The sequence below is a fragment of the Pseudopipra pipra genome, chromosome Z (genome assembly GCF_036250125.1).
Source record: "Pseudopipra pipra isolate bDixPip1 chromosome Z, bDixPip1.hap1, whole genome shotgun sequence".
In the NCBI taxonomy this organism is placed as follows: domain Eukaryota; kingdom Metazoa; phylum Chordata; class Aves; order Passeriformes; family Pipridae; genus Pseudopipra; species Pseudopipra pipra.
Genome location: NC_087581.1, coordinates 29,940,667 through 29,961,240, shown reverse-complemented (window position 1 = coordinate 29,961,240; position 20,574 = coordinate 29,940,667). Strand labels below are relative to the sequence as shown.

At 42.2% G+C, this 20,574-nt stretch overlaps 1 protein-coding gene across 2 annotated transcripts in view; it reads right to left on the bottom strand.

Annotated features, from left to right (window-relative positions):
- Positions 1-9,579: 9,579 nt before the first annotated feature.
- Positions 9,580-20,574, bottom strand: part of C6 (complement C6) — a 29,641-nt gene continuing 18,646 nt past the window's right edge. For both annotated transcript variants that reach the window (XM_064643240.1, XM_064643239.1), the window contains exons 14-19: positions 20,253-20,361; positions 19,692-19,824; positions 18,517-18,708; positions 17,913-18,003; positions 15,614-15,855; positions 9,580-13,714 (exon numbers count right to left, since the gene is read on the bottom strand). In XM_064643240.1, coding sequence (XP_064499310.1) covers positions 13,533-13,714; positions 15,614-15,855; positions 17,913-18,003; positions 18,517-18,708; positions 19,692-19,824; positions 20,253-20,361 — 949 coding nt within the window. In that variant the 3' untranslated portion in view covers positions 9,580-13,532. The remainder of the gene's footprint in view (positions 13,715-15,613; positions 15,856-17,912; positions 18,004-18,516; positions 18,709-19,691; positions 19,825-20,252; positions 20,362-20,574) is intronic.

The following is a 20,574-nucleotide window of genomic DNA, read 5'->3' as shown; positions in this document are numbered from 1 at the left end:
TTGGCTATTAGCTCTTTATTATTTGCTCAGGAGTACCATGTTTGTAGAGCATTCAGCTGTCTGCCACCTGATTACTCCCCAGTCACTTGTCCACAATTTCTAACCTTTTTCTTGTGGCAACTGGCACAACATGTGATTGCACCCTGAGCCCACTGGATAGCAATAGCTTCTATAGCTGCTGAAGAAAAGAGAAAATCACTTGGAAATTTCATGAGAGATAACCCAGAAATAATAGTGACTTGATGATTCATGTCTTCAAACATAGGGAAATGTAGAAAACCAGCAGAGAGCCTCAAGAAATGCTGAGAAGTCCTGTTCCAAAAAACAATAAGATTGTATGATAATCATCTCAATACATCAGCAGAAACAGCTCTCCATGTCCATAAAATAAATTAGTTTGAGACAACACAAACAAAATATTAATGAAGGCTGCATTTGAGATGCTTCATTCAGTCCCCAGCATCTCACTTTATCTGACCCATCTAAATCTTTTCAGGGATCCTTTTTCTCTCCTCTTTCTTTCTAATTACCCACTCCATCTTTTCCCCTCCTGATTCTCAACCTAGTTAGCTCCTTCTATGTGGACACTTTCCCTCATAACTGCCTGACTGCAGGTGTCCAGGAAGGATCTGCTCCCCTTTGTGCTGTGACACCATAGTCCTTTCCCTGCCTGACTTACAACTTCCCTGGCACATCGGGGCATTTCAGTTGCATCGCCTCTTCTGAAAACCTGAGGATATCTTACAGTTTTTAGAACAGACATGGTGTCTTTTTTTTGATTTTTTTAACCAATCAGCTGACTGTCTAATGCTGCTTGGGAGGAAAGGTAAGGTGAATAGGTTGAAATTTTCTTCAAAGAAATATAAGTATGTATTGAAGGAAAACCAGGTACTCGTGTAAAAACAATGTCTGGGACGAATGTCTGTCCAGTCCTATATCCATCCCCATGATATGCACATCTGCTGGCCACACTTTGGCCCTTTCAGTACAGAAGCATCTCCAGTCACTCTAGTCCACTATAGTGATATTAAACTAAGAAGGAACTGCAGGATATTTTTTCTTGGTAAGAAAGCAAAATCAGATGAATTTGTGTCACATGGGAGGAACAATGACAGGACCATGGTTCCATGGAATCAAAATTACTTGGCAGAGAGTGGTAAACCCCTTTGTTTTACCTGAATTAAATAAAACGTGCTTTTTTTTGCATGAGCATTTGCCTCATCACCATGTGTCAGGGTACTTGGGAGGAATTTTATAACAGATGACCTGAGCTTTGGACAGCTGTGGCAGATTACATTTAACTCAGATTGATGTAAGGTAAACAGATCTAGGTATAGAAAAACTTGTTTATCCCTACTGATAGGATCATCTGAGGCCAGTAACTTGGAAGATATCACAAACTGCTCAGTAAAAAGGCTTGCCTCATGCAGAGCATCAGGTTCAAGAACAGGAGAGTCTGTATCCCTAGTGGGCTTCTTATGGATCCTTGAGCTTATATCCTGACATCCATAGGCATCTTCTGCCTTCCTGTGTGAGAGACACATGTAGCAGACTGCTGTGGTTCCCAAATCATTCCCTGATTTGCAGTCCTGGGCAGGAACCTCCCAGGTGACAACAGATCAGCAGTTTGGTGCCCTGAGGAAAGCATGACATCACTAACTGAAAGAAAAATATTTTGAAGTATAACATAACCTGAAAACATTAAAAAGCTGTCAAAAAATAACATTTGCAAGATATATTTTTCCCCTCCACTGTGAGGTCCCTTTTCTCTCCTGTTCTATTAATGTCTTCTTTAGACAGCTTTGGTCAGTCCACTTCCACTATTCCATCTCTTTTCTCACAGAGTTTAACTTGCTGTTTCCCCTCATTTGACAGTCATAAACTGATGAAATATGCTTGAAATTTCTTTGAGGACATATCTTTACACCTGATGATTTTACCAATTGCTTCCAGTCTGGGAGCTGTTGTATCACTTCTTTGTTCTTCTCTCTCCAGCTCCAACAGAATCTTACTGAATAACCTCCTGCCCTGGTCTTGCCCCCGCCTAAAACCATTGCATCACCATATTCATAAGGCTGTTACAGATCAGCTGCATTCCCATCACATTGTGGCTCTGCTGCATTGCTCACTGTGATGAGCTGCCACTGTGAGTAACAGCAGAGCCATACATTCCTGTCTGTGACAGGGGTCACAGGAATACAAATTGCTATTGATTTCTTTCTCTACTGCAAAACACAGAGGAGTTGCCTCTTACCAGCAGAAGGATAGTGCTGGCACACTGGGTCTGCTGGCTTAACTCAGATTGCTCAGAGCTCAGCCTCTGGGACCTGCTCTCCTGCATGTGTTCCTCAGGCACCTGTTTTCATTTCTTGTGGTCAGGAGCTGGTGGGTAGAGCCCTACACCACAGCAGGCAAGAGAAAACTATCAACTCACTTTAGCACCTCTCTAACTGGATTTTTATTATATCAAAGCCTCTAAGAACTGTTTTAAGAGTGAATATACAAAATAAAGCAGTGACAAACAGCTGCATATAGCACTTTTGAGCAGAATGATAGTTTAACCAGACTGGATCACAGCAAGTAGACTGATACTTTTACAGTGATTGCAGAATTCACTTCCTGAATAATTGCACAATGTATGATGGTAACTGCACTTGCTCATACTACAAGCTTTATTGATCCCAACAGGCAACCAAAAAACACAAGCAATGTTGTTTTACTCTGGGAACTGTTACTCAGGTTATCAAATCTTATGATGACGAGAGCTACATAAGTACTGGGACATGCATAAAGCACAAGCACAAGCATTCTCCTTGTGCAATTAGTCCAGGCACATGTAGCATCAAAGGCTGCTGCAAATTCTCTCAAAACAGAAAAAGATGCCAAAGCTGCCATTTCTTAAGTGAGAGTGAATTTATTTGGATCATCTCCCAGGACACATACATGTTGATATCTCCCTGAAAATAGGATTGTCATCGTTGTTTCAGTACATACCATTGCTCCCAGAACAAAAATACTGGATATTGTCTATCTGACGTGAAGTTCCCACCAAGACGCAATCAAAATGCTCCTGATCTTTCAAACACTGGTTGAAACAAGAGGAAGAGGTATTGTGTCTCTCAGAGGGAAAATTTGGGGACATTGGCTACAGAATTGTTGGAGATTTGGTCTTTTTCTCTCCCTGCATTGTTTCCTCTACCAGATTTTATGGAAGCTCATCAATAAAGTCTCCTTCTGAGACAGCTAAATCTCTGTGAATCCCAAAGATGGCCTTAGGCTATGCATATCTACTCTTCCTGCTCTTTAAGCTGTCTAGACATGATAGCCTGATCTGGAGACCATGTAGCTGCACTAGGGTGATACATTTGCTGAGCTACTAAACCCTGGGGAGATTGGAATGGATTAACAGGAGCACAGGGCAGTGCTTTGAGACTTCAGCCAACTTTAAGGCTCTGAAGAGGTGGCACAAATACAGAGCTGGGGCCAGCAGTGCCAGCAACAACTGCATCTAGCAAGCACAAATTGCTCCTGCTGCTTTGCTGCTGCAGTCAAGGCTTTTCTCAGTATTTACAAATCTTGTTGATTTTAGAAAAATAGGACATGTATCACAAGGCTAAAAACTAAGCCAAAGTCCTGACATACAGTGTGTACCTACAGTGACAAGAATGACTAAGCTTTTGGTGGAGTCTCTCTCTGCATGCTCACATATTCAAGTCAGGTGTTGCCTAAATGGGGGACTACAACATCCATGGCTGTATCAGCAATGGGAGCATGTGCTGGTGTCAATGCTGAAGCATTTTCAGTCCATCCAGTAGATGTATATTCTGCACACGTGTGCAGACACATGCCTGCACACACCCCCAGGCACACCAATCAAGCCAGTAAGGAATGCAGCCACTACCCAAGTGTTTCTTGGCAGGGCTCTACACATTGTGCCAGCCAAGAAAAAAATTCACATTTACAGGAAAACTCACTGCTGTTCTCACCCTGTTACACAGCAAATAAGAGTGTTGCACAACAAATGTTGACACAGCAACTCTCAGAGGAATTTCACAGACAAAATAACCATGTATTCACAAATGCGAATGCAATAACCTGGGATTTCACATGTATTAAGAAATTATTCCCTAGGGGATGAAGCCAAGGATATGAGGTGATTATCATAAATTATCTAATATGATCAGGTACTGTACTGTGCAGGTTTAACTTAAAATAACTTCAAGGAACATATAGAGTTTTGCTTGAGGTTTTGTTCAATACTGGAAAGAGATGTTGGTTTCTTAAAATTTTCCAGCCCCATTTAGAGATCTCAGATGACTGAAACACTATGGTCAAGTGTTTCATTTATACTTCAAAAATTGGAACATTTCTGTGGCCTTGAACACTGACCCTTTGGACTGTTGCCTGTCCCTAATGGACTGTTGTCTGTCCCTAATGCATGTTAGAGAATTTCAAAACAGATATGGGCATGTGAATAAAGTAAATCAAGTCTAAGAATTCCTGGGAAAGAGCAAATAATCAGTAAATAAAACTGGACAGGCCTTATTTTACAGTCCCAGAGGCAAAAGGATGTAGGTCAGTTCATTTCCAGTACCATCCCCCCCCAAAACTGTTGTTGTGCTGGTAACAGTCCATGGCCCATGTGAGTAGTTCAGCTGTGCCCAAATGCTCTTTTAGGGGAGGCCTAGCTAGCACAGACCAGCACATTAAATAATTCAACAGGAAGGATATTCATGTGCCCCTTTCTAAAGCCCACAACTTGGTCCTCTTTCATTTTAGCAGCACAGATACCACCAGGCCTCTTGACAGAGCACAGAAATGGTGACCCGTGGCAGTACTTTACATGGTAAAGAAGGAAGCATGCTCCTTGTGAGGTGGTGAATAAAGAGAATTTATTTCAAATTCGGCACTGGTTTTATCCCTCAAAACCATGTGACTTCTTTGACCAATAAGGTTGTCTATGTCAGTGCATGCTCCCTCGGGCACTCTTGCCCTGGTACAGACCCTGTACCTTAAACATGCTCCCTACACTGTTGGATTCCAAATTTTAGATATTAGAAAAGAAACTGCTAGGCTTAAACAGAAAACCTTGAGTCAAAGAAGCTGGGGAAAACCCCTTTGTAGTAACTTCATTACTGTAGATTCTTCCTGCCTCCTCCAGCACAATGGAAGAGATTCCTTGCATGATGTTATCAAATGCCCTGCCCAAACCAAAGAGATCATACCCTGATTTGATCAACACATAGGAAGACCCACTGTGTTTTATCTCTCCTTTTGTGTTACCGGTCCCCCCTGTAAAATCACCGCCCAAGTTAAAGTGGGTTTTTCCCATGAGGTAATTCCTAACACCCCAAAAATATTAACCTGGGTTTTTCCCTTACCTCATCCGTGTGAACCCCCCCAATTTTAATACCATAAATATGCAGAACCCCCTGTTGAATATGTAAACCCTGATCCTTTAAATATGAAGTTGTATGTCCAATAAAGGATTCCAGTTCCTTGCCTCTCCTGAGATCATGATAGGTCATTGACCTCCACAGTGACCCTCCCTCTGCTTCTTCTGGGGAAGAAGCAGTGACCCCCCCTCCCTCTGGGGACAAAGAATGTAAATCACTCCTCTCAAAAAATATCCTGAACTTACATAAGAAATTAAATCTTAAAAGCAACTGCTTTATAAAGGAACAGTTCTGAAATAATTCCAGAAAATTAGCCCATTGCTAAAGTCCAACTCTGAAGTGCTATTTATTTGCAAAATGATTTTTTTTCTAGAATGATCACTGGTAATAACAGTAGCTCCCAAAATGATTTCTTGAGATGTACTGGCTTGCCAGGCCTATTTCCACCTTTCAAACTTTTGCAAATGAAATCAGCAGGTCCTTACATGCAGTATAAAGCTTTGTAACCAGAAGTCACAGAACTTTTGTAAATCCAAGGACTGACCATCATATTTAGCATTGAAAATGTGAGACATAAATCAAGGCATTTGAAGAGTGCATTTCCCAGTGGTAGCAGGTCTCCTTCCAATACTCACTAAGATTTTATCTTTTCAGTAGCCAAATTCATGTCAATGTCACAATTACAGGGACTAAGACACAGAAAGAGGGGTTACCAGACATTGAGACATTTTCAATCAAGTGCTGGAAATCTGGCTTCATTTTCTTCTATTCTGCAGCTTTGAGAAGGACACAAATATCTCCAGAGATGTCACTATCAAAGGAGAAAAAACTTAAACAGAAAAGATCTTTACTCCCCAGATTTGATAAAAGGCCAGTTTATTTTTGCCTTCTGAAATCTGAAGGATGCTTGTCAAATCCAGGAGCCTGGCTGGCGTGCGTCATGGTTCTTTGTCCACGCAGTCCTTAGACAAGTTGTGTTTTCACAGATATTTTTCCAAGATGATCACCTTTCTTAATGCAATTTAGCTGTGCTAGGGAAGCACTGATGGGCTTCAGTGCAGTCAGGGCCTTCCTCAGTCCTGCACCCCTCAAAGAGGCTGGTGGCATGTTCAGTGACTCATTTTTGGAAAGAGGCTGTGGCAGTGGCACCTATGCCATCTTCTTGAGATAACCTGCATTACCTTGGTTAGGTGTGTATTATAAACACCAGGTGTGTATTATAAACAAAACATTAAGTGCTTTAAACCAGTCATGGTTTATTCTGCTATAAGTTTCAGTTGTCTCTAGCTGAGCTGATTTCCAGGAACAGATCTTATTTCTTCTCTGCTGTTTATTGCAGCTCTCTCTTGGGACTAGTAATATGAAGCTATAGATAGGCTGCTTTACAGTGCTGTGTCAGAAAGCCTTCCTGAGACACGTAAACAGCCAGTGAGCTGAGGAAACAGCAGATAATCAGCTTTATTTTCTCCCCGAGTGGGTTTTAATACATGGGTCACATTGACCAGAACCTGCAGTGTCTGAGACAACATTTGACAAACCTGCTTGTTCAGCAGGGACCTGAAATTCCCACTTGGTGCACAGTTACCTGCAGTCACTCAAGTGTGATAGGTTTTGTAGTTGATTTGTCTGAAAAATAAGATATCATCACATAAAAGCTAATGCTCTCCTATCAGCTGCACAATTACACTATGCTCACAGAAGAATCTAATAAAAGAAGACGACTGATTTTATTATTTAGCTAGGTCTCAGCAGCAGAGAACAGTAGAGGGAGAAAGTCTTGGTAACCAGGTTATATGCCCAGTAAAGAAAATATTGTTAAAAGTTTGCACTTGCTGACATGTTTTTAATTTCCAGATAAATATGAACTTTACCTTCTTATCAGGGTGCCACAAGGGCTTCAGTCTCCCTAGGGACCCTCAGAGCAGCAGGCAGCACCTGGCAGTTCAAACCCATCATGGAATCATAGAATGCTTTGGGTTGGAAGGGACTTTAAAGATCTCCTAATACAACCCACATGCCATGGGCAGGGACACCTTCCACTATACTAGATTGCTCAAAGCCCCATCCAATCTGGGCTGTCCACAACTTCTCTGGACAAACTCTTCCAGTGCCTCACCACTGTAACACTAAACAATTTGTTCCTAATATCTAATATAAATCTACCCTCTTTCAGTTCAAAGCCATTTCCCCTTGTCCTATCACTACATGTTCTTGTAAGACACCCCTCTCTAGCTTACTTGGGGGCCCATATTGGGTACTGGAAGGTGATATAAGGTCTCCCAGCAGCCTTTTCTTCTCCAGGCTGAATGGCTCCAACTCTCTCAGTCTTTCCCCTTAGGAGAGGTGTTCCAGCTCTCTGGTCATATTCATGGTGCTCCTCTGGACTCGTTCCAACAGATCCTCTTCCCACTCTACCCCCAGAGAGCCGGGCAGCCCTAGCCCTGTGCACTGTCCTGGGAATGGGGACAGGCCAAGGCCAGCAGGGGATGTTGTTTCATAAGTAGGGATCCCAACCAATGAGGTCCATGGCCAGGCAGGGCAGGGCCTGATGGCCTTGAGGGGCTGAAATGGTTTCCTAGGCCATGGATAGGGTAGGGAATTCCACGGGAAGATGATCTGGGCCGTACATGTGCATATGACCCTCATGCCCTGATGCTTGACATTCCGTATGTGCTCCAGGTAGATGATTTCTCCGGGTAAGGATGATGCTGGATGAAAGACTCTGTTACTCTGCTAGTTATGGAAGTAACAGCTTCCAAAGACAAAATGGGAATTTTAGCAATCAGGCTTTATCTAAAAGGCAACAATCAGTTCAGCTAAAATAAAGTCTTGTCTGCTCTGGGTTTGGTTATTGCAGGTCCTGGAACAACTGGGCTCACTGGGTCATGAGCAAGGCAGAATCCTGTTTTGTTGGTGGCTGGCTGTGTCTCATACAAACACCACTGTTTCTTCCACCCACATGTGAACAACTCTGGATGGTTTCTAGCTGACAGAGCATGCAATGGGAAGGAGGCACAGGCACCTCATTTGGTCCTTAACACCCCTTTGGGAGCCAGTCTCTAACCATGAGTTATCACAGTGCTAAATCCCACAGCAGCTTTGGTCCCTTGCGGGTGGAGCCAGTTATTCCTGAAAAAAGTGGCAATACAAACAACGCTGATCTGGAAGACAATCTGGTGCTGGAAATCATATGTTAGGAGTATATACACTTATCTATTTCAAATACATATATATTAATTTTTTAAAAATAAAAGAAGTAGGATTAGTGTAATCCAATTTTAGATATCCATAGCGTAAGTATGTGTATTTTTCCTAGTTCCCCCCCTCCCCCCGTCAAGAGAGGAATACAGGCACCTTAAGGGTATGACTCACCCAAACTGTTTTGAGATGTCCACCTAACAAGACAGAAATTCTGTCCTCCAAGGGACAGTTTCTCTCCTCAACTGATTAAAAGGACAGTGAAACATGCTTACCTTGGGTGCAGCCATACACCTTTAGGGGCAGTCTCACTCCCAGTAATTAAGGAAGAAAGATCATATCACCAAAATCCTTCTGCATTGGAAATCTTCACACCTAGTCACATATGAATACACAGCCTTTGGAGCCTGTTGAAAGACCCCTTACAGTAATTGAGATCTCTGAGCAGGAGGGTTATTATTTTGGTTAAGTTTTGGTTTATAAACAACGTTTTTTGTGGCATCTCTATCCCATAACCCTTCATCAGTGAAGTTAAGTCACTTCTGTTACAGATACAGCTGAAGCACACCTTTTCTGAAGAAAATAGTCAAAGCCTACTGATCAAGGACTTCTGCGTGACAAAAATATGATGGACTTCTTCTTCCGAATACATATCTGAATGCATTGAGCTTGAGCTGTCATGAATGCCACAACTTATACTGCTGCTGCAGATGCATTCCTGCCCTGCCTGGAGTGTAAACTCAAGAGTGCATCAGAGAGCAATGAGCTCTGCAGGAACCCAGTGGGAAAAACCTGGATGATGGTCTCTTTTATCACTCACTGGGGAATTGTTACTAGTAAATGCACTAGTACCTGTTTTCTACTGTGCTTACTGCATCTAGCAATTTTGCATTTAGTAGTCATAGTCTTGTTTTACACCAAAATCTTAAATCAATAGACAATTACCACTCACAGCACTTTAAATAAAGACATCGGGACTCAAACATTGAATACAAGATGTTTTCATAGCTGTAACAAGAAACAGTAATTACTATACCTAAGCAGTGGCTCATCAGCAAAAGTTTGGTTGTTGATATTTAAACCTGTGTATGAGACTTTACTTCGAACTCATGGAGAAAACTCTAGATTACTTACTCCTTTCTGAGGTTGCAGAAGGATAATCACTATAACAGACACTGTACATATATATGTTCAATTATCTTTTATATTTACTCAAATTTTGCATTCTATGTTGCAACAACTATTTATAGAAAAGCCATGGTGAGAAGCCCACAAGAGCAGCTGCTGATTGTCCAGCCATTGAGTCATGCTTCAGCTGTCTCAATGTGGTAAGTGTATTCTATACACATTTCACATAGTCTTGTGCCAGTGAAAAATTAGATATGCTGGACTGTTGTGTGGACGTTTGCATCAATGGAAAGGCTCATTATATTTGTTTTGGATAATGCCTCCTCTCTAATGACAAGAACAAATAGATGGTTTTTTTTTTTCTGTGCAGTAGTGAAGCTGCATTACCAAGAAAGCTGCCCCTTGAGAACTGGTAAGGTCTCTGTGACCTTGCTTATCCTGACAGATTCCTTCAGGTTTCCTTTATCTTTCCCAATTATAATTTATGACCCAAGGCAATGATCCATCAAGCCAGGTATGTTGCTTGAAGCTTACAATGGCAAAGGAGGGATGGCATTCCTTGCCCACAGTGAACAAGAAAACTATTATTACCTAATTGAAGTTCTCATATCTAACGAAAAGATAGTTGTTGCAGGAAATATTAAAGAACTGCAGTCTTTAATGTGAGGGTTGGTGACCCCTGTGACAGAGCACAGGAGCAAACCCAAAGTCCTTGCAAGTGCAGTCCAGACACTACTGAAGCCAATAGTAAAACTCCCACTAATTTCAGCATGTTTAAGATTTCCTCTGGATTCAGTTTATGACATAATCACGACCTTTTCAGTGAGTGGCAGATGATGTCTCCATTCTGTGCCATAATGCTCAACTGTAAAACAGGAACTACAGGAGTTACCCCCACCAGCAAGAGAGAACAATGGAAGTTAATGCCAGTGCTACCACAGCACACAACCACTCTGAAACCAGAGGTGCTGGAGAAATGGGGACAGTCAGGGAGCACTTGGCTGCCTTCTGTTTACCAGGAAATAACTTTGTCTGGCAATTTAGTATGGTGAGAAGTGTCAAGTGAAAAAATTCCTTTTAGCAGAAAAACTGCTAGGCAGTCACACTGGAATCAGTCTGGAATGAAACCATCATTAAGGTTAGAGGGTGGGGAGCAAGAAATCTTCATTGTTTGTTGCTGGAGCAGAAAAGCATACACAACCATTCTGAGTGATTCTTCCCCCACAGAATGCAACCAACAAGAAGAAATAAGGGCACTAAAAAAAAAAAAAAAAAAACAAACAACCAACCAAAACTAAAGGCAAACAAATTTACAACCCCCTCCTAGACCACCACTAGCATATTATTATAGATCTTCAGCTGGAGGAAAGAGCTATAGAACTACAAAGGAAAATGTATGCAGGTTTTGGTAAAAATTTTTACTACACATTTTAAACAAGAAAGCATAATGCTTTATTGTATTTAGTTGCAGGATTAATTTCTTCTTTTTCTTGAGCTCCACCCAGTTGAGACTAGCTGCTGTTCTGGGGAGCTTGATAACATTCCAAATGTGTGTCTTTGGACAGAAAAATAACCATTTCACATCCAGCTCACCACCAGCCCCCAGGTGATTCTGCCCAGCCTCTGACAAGGTGCGGCACTTACACATGGGGCCGGTTGTTCACCAGTGGACATTTCTCATGCATCATGACATAGGTGAGCAACCGGCTGATGCATCAGGCATAAAGGGTTATAATGAATGGGGTCACATCAGGCTGGAAACCTGTCACTAGTAGGGTTCTGCAGGGCTCCATCTCAGGTCCTGTGCTCTTCAATATCTTCAGAAATGACTTGGATGCAGGACTCAAAGGGATACTAAATTTTTTACACAAAACTGGGATGAGCTGTTGATTCCCTCAAAAACAGAGAGACCCTGCAGAGAGACCTTGACAAATCAAAGCACCAGGCAGTCACCAACCATATGAAGTTTAACTAGGGCAAATGCTGGATTCTGCACTGAAGACAGGGCAGCCCTGGGTGTGTGTATTGATTAGGGAATGAGATGCTGGAGAGCAGCACTGTGGAAAGGGACCTGGGAGTCCTGGCCAACGGCAAGTTGAACGTGAGTCAGCAGTGCCCTGGCAGCCAGGAGGGCCAACCATGTCCTGGGGGGCATCAGGCAAGGCATCACCAGCTGGGCGAGGAAGGGGATTGTCCCACTCTGCTCTGCACTGGCATAGCCCCACTTCGAGTCCTGTGTGCAGTTTGGGGCACAACAATGTAAGAAAGATATTAAGATATTAGAGAACATCCAAAGGGGTGCAATGAAGATGGCGAAGGGCCTTGAGGGGAAGCCGTATGAGGAGCAGCTGAGGGCACTTGGTCAGTTCAGCCTGGAGGAGACTGAGGGGAGACCTCATTGTGGTCCACAATTTTGTCACAAGGGGCAGAGGAGGGGCAGGTACTGATCTCTTCTCAGTGGTGACAAGTGACAGGACCCACGGGAACAGCATGAAGCTGTGTCAGGGGAGGTTTAAATATCAGGAAAAGGTTCTTCACCCAGAGGATGGTTGGGCACTGGAACAGGCTCCCCAGGGAAGTTGTCACAGCACCAAGCCTGACATAGTTCAAGAAGCATTTGTACAATGTTCTCAGGCATATAGTGTGATTCTTGGGGTGTTCTGTGCAGGACCAGGAGTTGGACTGCAATGATCCTTGTGGGTCCCTTCCAACTTGGGAAATTCTATAATTCTCTGATTCGATTCTATGCTCTTTTTGCCTGATTTTCATTGTTTCAATGACTGCTGGTGAAAAAAAAAAGTGACTTCCTGTTTTCTCCTTCTCAGAAAGCAAGTTTATATTCCTTAGTTTTGTAAAATTGCTAGTGTTGAAGGGAAAATTCTAATTGTAACTGCTCAGCAGTTATGATCTGTGATCAAGGAACAATGGGGGAATGGACCTACGGTTGGGCTGAGGTGCTCCATACAGGTGCTCTCAGGACTGGTGCTGGTGCAAGTGTATACAGGGAACCTGCTTGAGATGCATCTTTGCAGACTCCAAGTAGAACCCCTTCAAGTAGAACGTAGTATTGCAGTGCATCTGCCCAATGCATTGTTCATTAAATGTTTCTTTTATATTTAAGTACAAACATGTGCTTAATTCACCTCAAAGGACACCATAAAAATTCCCCAGTAGTGTCTAAAGCTCAAGCTCAGTAAACAAGCACAAAAAGCAAACACCCCTTCCCTTCAATTAAAAATCACATAGTTTTGAAGACTTCACTCAGTTATTGCATAGTTGTGTTTTTTTCAGTATTTTGTATTTCTCCTTGAGTTTGTACCATGAGTGCCTGTGCAGGTAGCCTCCTGCTACCCCCTCCCCATTTGGCATCAGAAAGAATGTGCACTGGTGCTGAAGTGCCTGGTCTGCCTGCCTGGATGGTACAGTAGGTACTCAGCCACTGAGACAGCCAAAATGCACAGCAGTCACAAGCACAAGGACAAAGAAACAAATGACTGAGGAAAGGAAAAGTTTCATGCAGGACTAAGGGAGACTTAGTCTTTTTCTCCCTTCCCATCTGGTCCCCTCCCTCCCTCTGTACATCCGCAGAATTGCCAGCAGTGACAGCAGTCCCTGTATCCCGCACCCTAGATTGTTTTCATACAGGAAAAAGCCCACTGCCACCCTTCTCCCAAAAATCTGATAAAGTGAGCTCTATTTTTTTTTCTCATCCTTTGTTTTTGATCTCCTCGTTGCTTCATATTCAACTTTTTCCCTTGGCTCAACCTGTGCTTGACGTGGTGATCATGGTGTTTGCAGAGAGTCGAAAGGTCATGCCAGGCAGTTCCCATGTTCTAGCACCTTCAGTTTGATGCCTGCACATTTCATGGCTGCCAGCACGCAATGACTGACTGTCCTCCTCCTTCCTGTCGACTCCATTTGGATGCAATGAGGGCGGCTGTCTTCTTTGGGGCACTGGTAAGGTATCAGGCAGGAGCACTGGGTCTGTGTCTCTGGGAATGAATGTGTGGAAATTTAGCAAAAATTGTGATGACTAAACCCAAATATTATAGTTTGATGACATTTCAAAGTCCAACAGGGAAAAACATCATTGGATGTTTGTGATATATTAGTCACAAAAAGCCTGTAGTGCATACACTAGATGGTGGGGTATTAAGAATAATCAGCTTTAAATAGCAGTTTTTGCAGTAGTGGCCCATACAGAAGCAGAATTGATCTAACTATTTTTATCCACTGGCTTTCCCTTACCTTTCTTCCAAACAAAAAGATATTAAGTTGACTTTCTGTTCCCAATTATCCTTGAACACAGTCTTGCTATGAAATGGAGTCTTAAGGTCCATATTGTGTCAGCTCCTATTTCATTAAAGCTCCCTTTATGAATGCTAAGCTACTTGCTGCTGGCCTGTGGTAAAGCTCAGTCCTGGCAGTTATTTCATTACCCATTTCTGATCTAATCAGGTTCTGACTCTTTATATTCTTTCCCAGAAATTCCCTAGGCAGGAAACTAAGTTTCAGCCTTCACTTTCTTAAAACATGAGAAATGTGTCCTTTCCTCCATTTGGCTGTTTTCATGGCACTGCAGTATCTTCTGCCTCTGTGTTGATACCTACTACTCACTCTCAGAAAAACCGGAACTTTCATTTCCTAAACATTTGTGCATATTCATGAAAAGTAGACTTCTGTGGAGATGGTGAGGAGTCCAATTCAAATCTCTTGATCTCAATGAACACTAATTTCATTTAATGTATTTTTCTCCCCTCTTATTTTTTTTTTATACAGGGCACCTCTGTAGGCTTTTGAGAGAAAAATACTGAAGTGCTGGCACAGGATCTAGCCTTAAGACACTGGCACAGTGGGAGCACATCTAGTCTTCTTACACGGCCTGGAATAAATAAGCCCAATATTTTCTTAAAATTATAACCACTTTCCCAGGAGCAAAAGGTACCTAGAGGCTCCACCAGAGCATGTCTCCCAACAGACACACCTGGTCATGCCCTCTGCTCAAGCACCGCACAGAACAACATCTCATGCAGTAATTTTACAGCCTCCTGCTTCAAATCCTATGTTGCAGAAGTCTTGCATCTTTAAAACAGGGTTTTAGGATTGCTGCACGCTGCTGTTGCTTTATTTGTCATTAAGGAGACTGGTGTGATAAGGATCATGGTTGTCTCTGGAAGCAAGTGCTGGAGTGAGCATGCTTGCCACTCAGCCTTTTCCTAGCAAGCACTTGATGTGCAGAGCCAGGCAGCACCTCAAACATTTACAGGAAAACCTACTGCTCTTATCACCTGGTTACACAGTAAATAGCCAAATTGCACAACAGTGTTTATAAAATAATCCTCTTAGGGATTTGACCTGCTTAGCTAGTTCATTAAAACTCTTAAGCAGTGTTTTCACATATGGGTATTTGCAAATTTTACCATTAAAATCCCATTAAGCCTGGTGGCCCCAGTCTTGCTTTTGAAGTAGTATCATGATCTAATTTCACAATTTAATTATATGCTATAGAGGGTGTGGCCCAAATTAATTCCTGAAGAACAAACTAGTGGTTAGTGTCTCACAGGGAATGTGTGATAACATTACCAACTACATTCTTGTGATTAAAGGTTCAAATGTTAATTCTCCTGGAAAAGTTCCCTTAATATCCAAGTTCCTCTTGTGCCTTTCTCATGGGAAGTAACAACGATAGAGTAGTTGTGGGTAAGGGAAAAGGCACATATTTAAGTGTAACACTTGCTAAGAGGGACTCGGGACTTACTGCATTTCCACACTCCTTGTGCCCAAAGGGACCACAACGTCTATTAATGCCATTCTTGGAGCAGTGAAAGAGTGAGCACATTTCACTTTTAGATCCAAAGGGCTGGATAAATCTCACCATTCAGAAGTCATACCTGGACAATCCTCCCAGTCATAGCAGGTGTCATAGCCACAGGGCACTTTCTTCAAGCTATTTGTAGAGAGCTTTGCCCTTTCAATAGCCCAGTCTAGGTTGGAATCACCATGACAAGGGCCAGCATGCATGAAATGAAATGACTGCTCTCCAAGGCACATTTCAGCTGAATACTGACAGCTGGGCTTGGTTACATTCTGTTCAGAAACAGCATGTAGCACACAGATCTCTTCTGAGTAGTAGCTGTCCAAAGGAAGTAAAGAAAAATTATTTTAGCATTCTCTGGAACAAGTCCATGGTTCTAAGTTCTCCACCAGCATCGGATGGAACACAGCAAAGCCATGGCCAGGCCAGATACTGGTCTAAAGACCTAAGGCTGTCCCAGCTGCTGCAGGACCTGGACCTGATACAAGTGCTGTGAGATGAGGAAGCTGTGGTCCCATCCAACAGATAGGAGGTAAAGTGTAGGGGGCATGTTTAAGGTACAGGGGATGTACCAGGGCAAGAGTGCCCGAGGGAGCATGTGCTGACATAGACAACCTTATTGGTCAAAGAAGTCACATGGTTTTGAGGGATAAAACCAGCGCCGAATTTGAAATAAATTCTCTTTGTTCACCATCTCACGAGGAGCATGTTTTTCCTTATTATATAAGGACATGTGCACCCTACAGTAAAGGACATGTGCCTGTACAAGAAAAAGGAGACGCTGTTACCTCCACAAGGATGTGAAATTTCCGCAGGCTCTGGTGTGGCTTTTCTGAGTTAATGCATTCCTGCAAGTCTGCCTCTAATGCACAGTTATCTTGGGGCCAAAAGCAGGCAAAACCAGCCAAGCTGCTTGTAGTTTCTTTCTTTATATATTGCTCTTGGTTACTGAGTGGATTCATTCCTAGAAAGTGCATGCATTTCCAAGCAACATAATTTTGTGGAGCTTAATCTCTTCCCAAAGAGAGAATCATAAAATCATAGAATGGCTTGGGTTGGAAGGGACCTTAGAGGTCATCTAGTTCCATCCTTGCATGCTCTTTGTGCAAGATGATGACAGCGAAAATATAGAAATTGCAGAAATGAAGGAAAGGGGTAGGGGTAGGGGTAGGGGTAGGGGTAGGGGTAGGGGTAGGAGAGGGAGAGGGAGAGGGAGAGGGAGAGGGAGAGGGAGAGGGAGAGGGAGAGGGAGAGGGAGAGGGAGAGGGAGAGGGAGAGGGAGAGGGAGAGGGAGAGGGAGAGGGAGAGGGAGAGGGAGAGGGAGAGGGAGAGGGAGAGGGAGAGGGAGAGGAGAGGAGAGGAGAGGAGAGGAGAGGAGAGGAGAGGAGAGGAGAGGAGAGGAGAGGAGAGGAGAGGAGAGGAGAGGAGAGGAGAGGAGAGGAGAGGAGAGGAGAGGAGAGGAGAGGAGAGGAGAGGAGAGGAGTTGGGTACTCCAGTAGCAGATGGCAATGTAGATTGAAAGGATGGATTATGGTGTGTTGTTTCCTTAATGTAATTAGGTACATTAAGTCATTAAGTATGCATTAGGAACAGCATTGGGACATATGTCCCATTAGGTCATGGGACATGATCCTGCCCCTCTACTGAGACCTGGTGAGAGCACATCAGGAGTGCTGTGTCCAGTTCTGGGCCACTCAGTTTAAGAGAGACATGGAGCTCCTGGAGCAGGTTCAGAGGAGGGCAACAAAGATGATTAAGGTACAGGAGCATCTCTCTTATGAGGAAAAGCTCTCTTACGAGGGAGCTGAACCTATTCAGCCTCAAGAAGAGACAATTTTGAGGGGACCTCATCAATGTCTATCAGTATCTAAAGGGAGGCCCCAAGAGGATGCATCCAGGCTCTTCTCGGTGGTGCCCAGCAATAGGACAAGAGGCAATGGGCAGAAACTGATGCACAGGAAACTCCATCTGAATATGAGAAAGAATTTTTTACTGTGCGGGTAATTGTGCACTGGAACAGGTTGCCCTGAGAGGTTGTGGAGTTTCCTTCACTGGAGATATTCAAGAATCATCTGGATGCAATCCTGTGCCATGTGCTCTGGGATGGCCCTGCTTCAGCAGGGAGGTTGGACTGGATGACCCACTGTGGTCCCTTCCAACCTGACCCATTCTGTGATTCTGTGATTGTTCATTTATTTCATAGGCTATAAGTGGGGTTGTAATTTGCATACAGAGGAATAGGTAGCTAGTATCTGAACAGAGAGCTGTCTTGATTTGCAGTTATCTTTTGCTGCTCTTCCCGTTCTATGTCATAACGGCCTCTTGGTCTATCATTACAGAAACTTTGACTTTTCTTCTGAATGTGCTTAACTTACCCACAGTCTTCTTCTGGAGACATACAAACACACTGAGATCCAACCTGCTTTTGTCCTAGATTGCAAACACCTCTAATTTTAGATTGTACATCTGAAACAAAAGAGTGAGAATTATTGTAACTAGTAAAAATGAACAGAAGCATCTTACACTCCTGCCTTAAAAGCTAAAAATGGGTTTATTTCTATTCATCCCACATTTATCTCTTCAAAAGCTCCCATGGTTGGGGTGCTACATGTATTTCCATCAGTTTTTTTGCAAAAATCACTGGAAAATCCTGTTCAAGAAGAGAAGCTGACATGTCAATAGATTGCATTTTCCTACTTCCCTTTCATAAAACCTTCTTATTACAGCGTGGTTTGGTTTGGTTTTTAAGAAAACAGTTGCAGTGTCTCAATTTCATTATTAAAGTTTACAGCATATTGCACCCAAAAATTATAAATTTGATGCAGAAGTTTGGGGATGAAAATATATGTCACCATAGTAGGCACAAAGTAAAACAGCCACTCTGCATCTTATACCCCTCCTAGTTCCAGCTAGCTAAAATAAACAGTGCTGTTCATACCAGCAATATAGAAACAGGGAAGTATCTGCAGGCATACTGACCTTTCTTACATGTAATAGCCCTCGAAATAGGAGGTATCCAGGACAGGTCTTTCTCACAGGTATACCTTGTGTGACCACTGACTATAAACCCAGCTTGGCAGCTCAGCTTCATGGTGTCACCAATATTGTACTGTTGCTTAAATGGGGAAATTGTGACATTGTCAGATATTGGTGGCCTGAGGCATACTGAGGCTGTAATAAACAATAAAAAAAACATAGTTCTTGTTGTGTTTATGGTGTGTGGAATATTTACAGCAAGTCATAATGCTTTATCTGAAGAGCCATATAAAGACATTCAGTAACACTGAACATTTGATTGACATTCGAAACCAATAAAACATTAACATAATTAAGCTAAGAAATTTTCAGTGCACTGCCATAGCCTTTAAAATATTTTTAAAGTAATAACTAAATAATTACAATAATGTTTCTAATGTATGCCAATGTGAGTAATTTAATTTTGCAGTTTAAAAATAGTAGGAATGGCATTAACAACACATTTTAATTTTTCTTTTGTAAATTAAACAAAATGAATGACAATAGAAAGCTCCTAAGTGTATTCAAGTAACTTTTTTTTATGTTAAAATGAACACTAAGTCAATGAAATCACACTAAGTTCTAGAAAACTACTGAAATCTCTCCTGCTAGCAAACACAGGCCAATTCTGATCTCTAAATCTTAACTGCACTATAAATACTTCAAGGCATTGATTTATAGTGGAGATTCTCAAGGCAGCCTGGGAGGTCATGGTTAAAGACACATCATCCATTTAATATAAAAAATAGTAGACAAATTTCTATACAAATAGTTTCTTCATCATAACTGTATCAACCTAAAGATATCTGAAGTCTGAAAACAAAAGGCGAGTCCTTTTGTAAAAGGTATTTAAAACTAGACAAGAGAAGGACCTCATAGCATCCATCTGAGAGTTCTCTAATGCACTGGATATTACAATATCCTTACAAAGAGCATAATAGTAACACTTCTGAATTGAAAGAGGAGCGGTGTAGTGACTCAGTATATTTTTGCCATCTCTACATGAAATACCCTCTTAAAATGCAATCTTTTCAGATGTCATTACAGATTCTCTTGTTAAAACCTGTATTAAAATCTTTTTCACGTCTTTTTCTTTCACTTCTATTTTGTTACTGGGCTAAATTAGTTTCCTTTCTTACGTTGGCATTCAACATGTTGCTGTGTCCAGGTTTGATCTGGCAGACACCAAAGGTATCGATAGCCAATGAGGCTATAACCACTCACACAGGCAATTTCAACTTCTTCCCCCACAGCATACTGGTTCTTTTCATTCTACAAATAAAAAAAAAAAAAAAAAAAAAAAAGAAAAAAGAAACCAAAAAGTCCCTCAAAAATCTATGGTAATGAGACTGGAAATTGTCAAAGGAAACAGTGGCAAAATGCTGATAAGATGTAATGAATTTGCTTTTCTTATCCTGGAATAGGAGTCATCCATTCACCAATATAATGATAAGTTTGTCCAGTTGCACTTACTGATGTCATGATTACAAAACAAGAATTCAAGGATCACTTGAAATGGGTTTTACCCTGACTTTCTTCAGTTGCTGATGTACTGTGGCGGATTAGAGTCCCACAGAACTCCATGTACATAGCAACACTCACAAGTGCAGTAGCTAGCTTGGATATCAGGCAAAGAAGCTGTAAAATTTCCCATATCTGCAACTACTATACTTTGCTTCTGTATCATTTTTCATGCTCACCCTGATAAAGCCATATTCTGGTGGGTCTGGCCTGGAACATCCAGACTCAGGTTCAGTCAAGACATTCTCTTCTCTTCTGGCTTCATCATCATTTATACAGGGAGTACCTCTGAAAAGGGAAAATTTGCTGTAAGGATGTATCTGAAGCATTGGTGTCACCAAATAACAATGGCAAAATGTCAGGAATGTTTGTCAGGAGAGCTGCAAGTGTGTCCTGTCCCCCCTCCCTGACAGTGAGAAAACTTTATTCTGTCAAATAAAAGACTGTAGACAAAAAACTGCAGGTGTTGATAGGAGGAAGAATGTGAGAGCAATAAAAAAG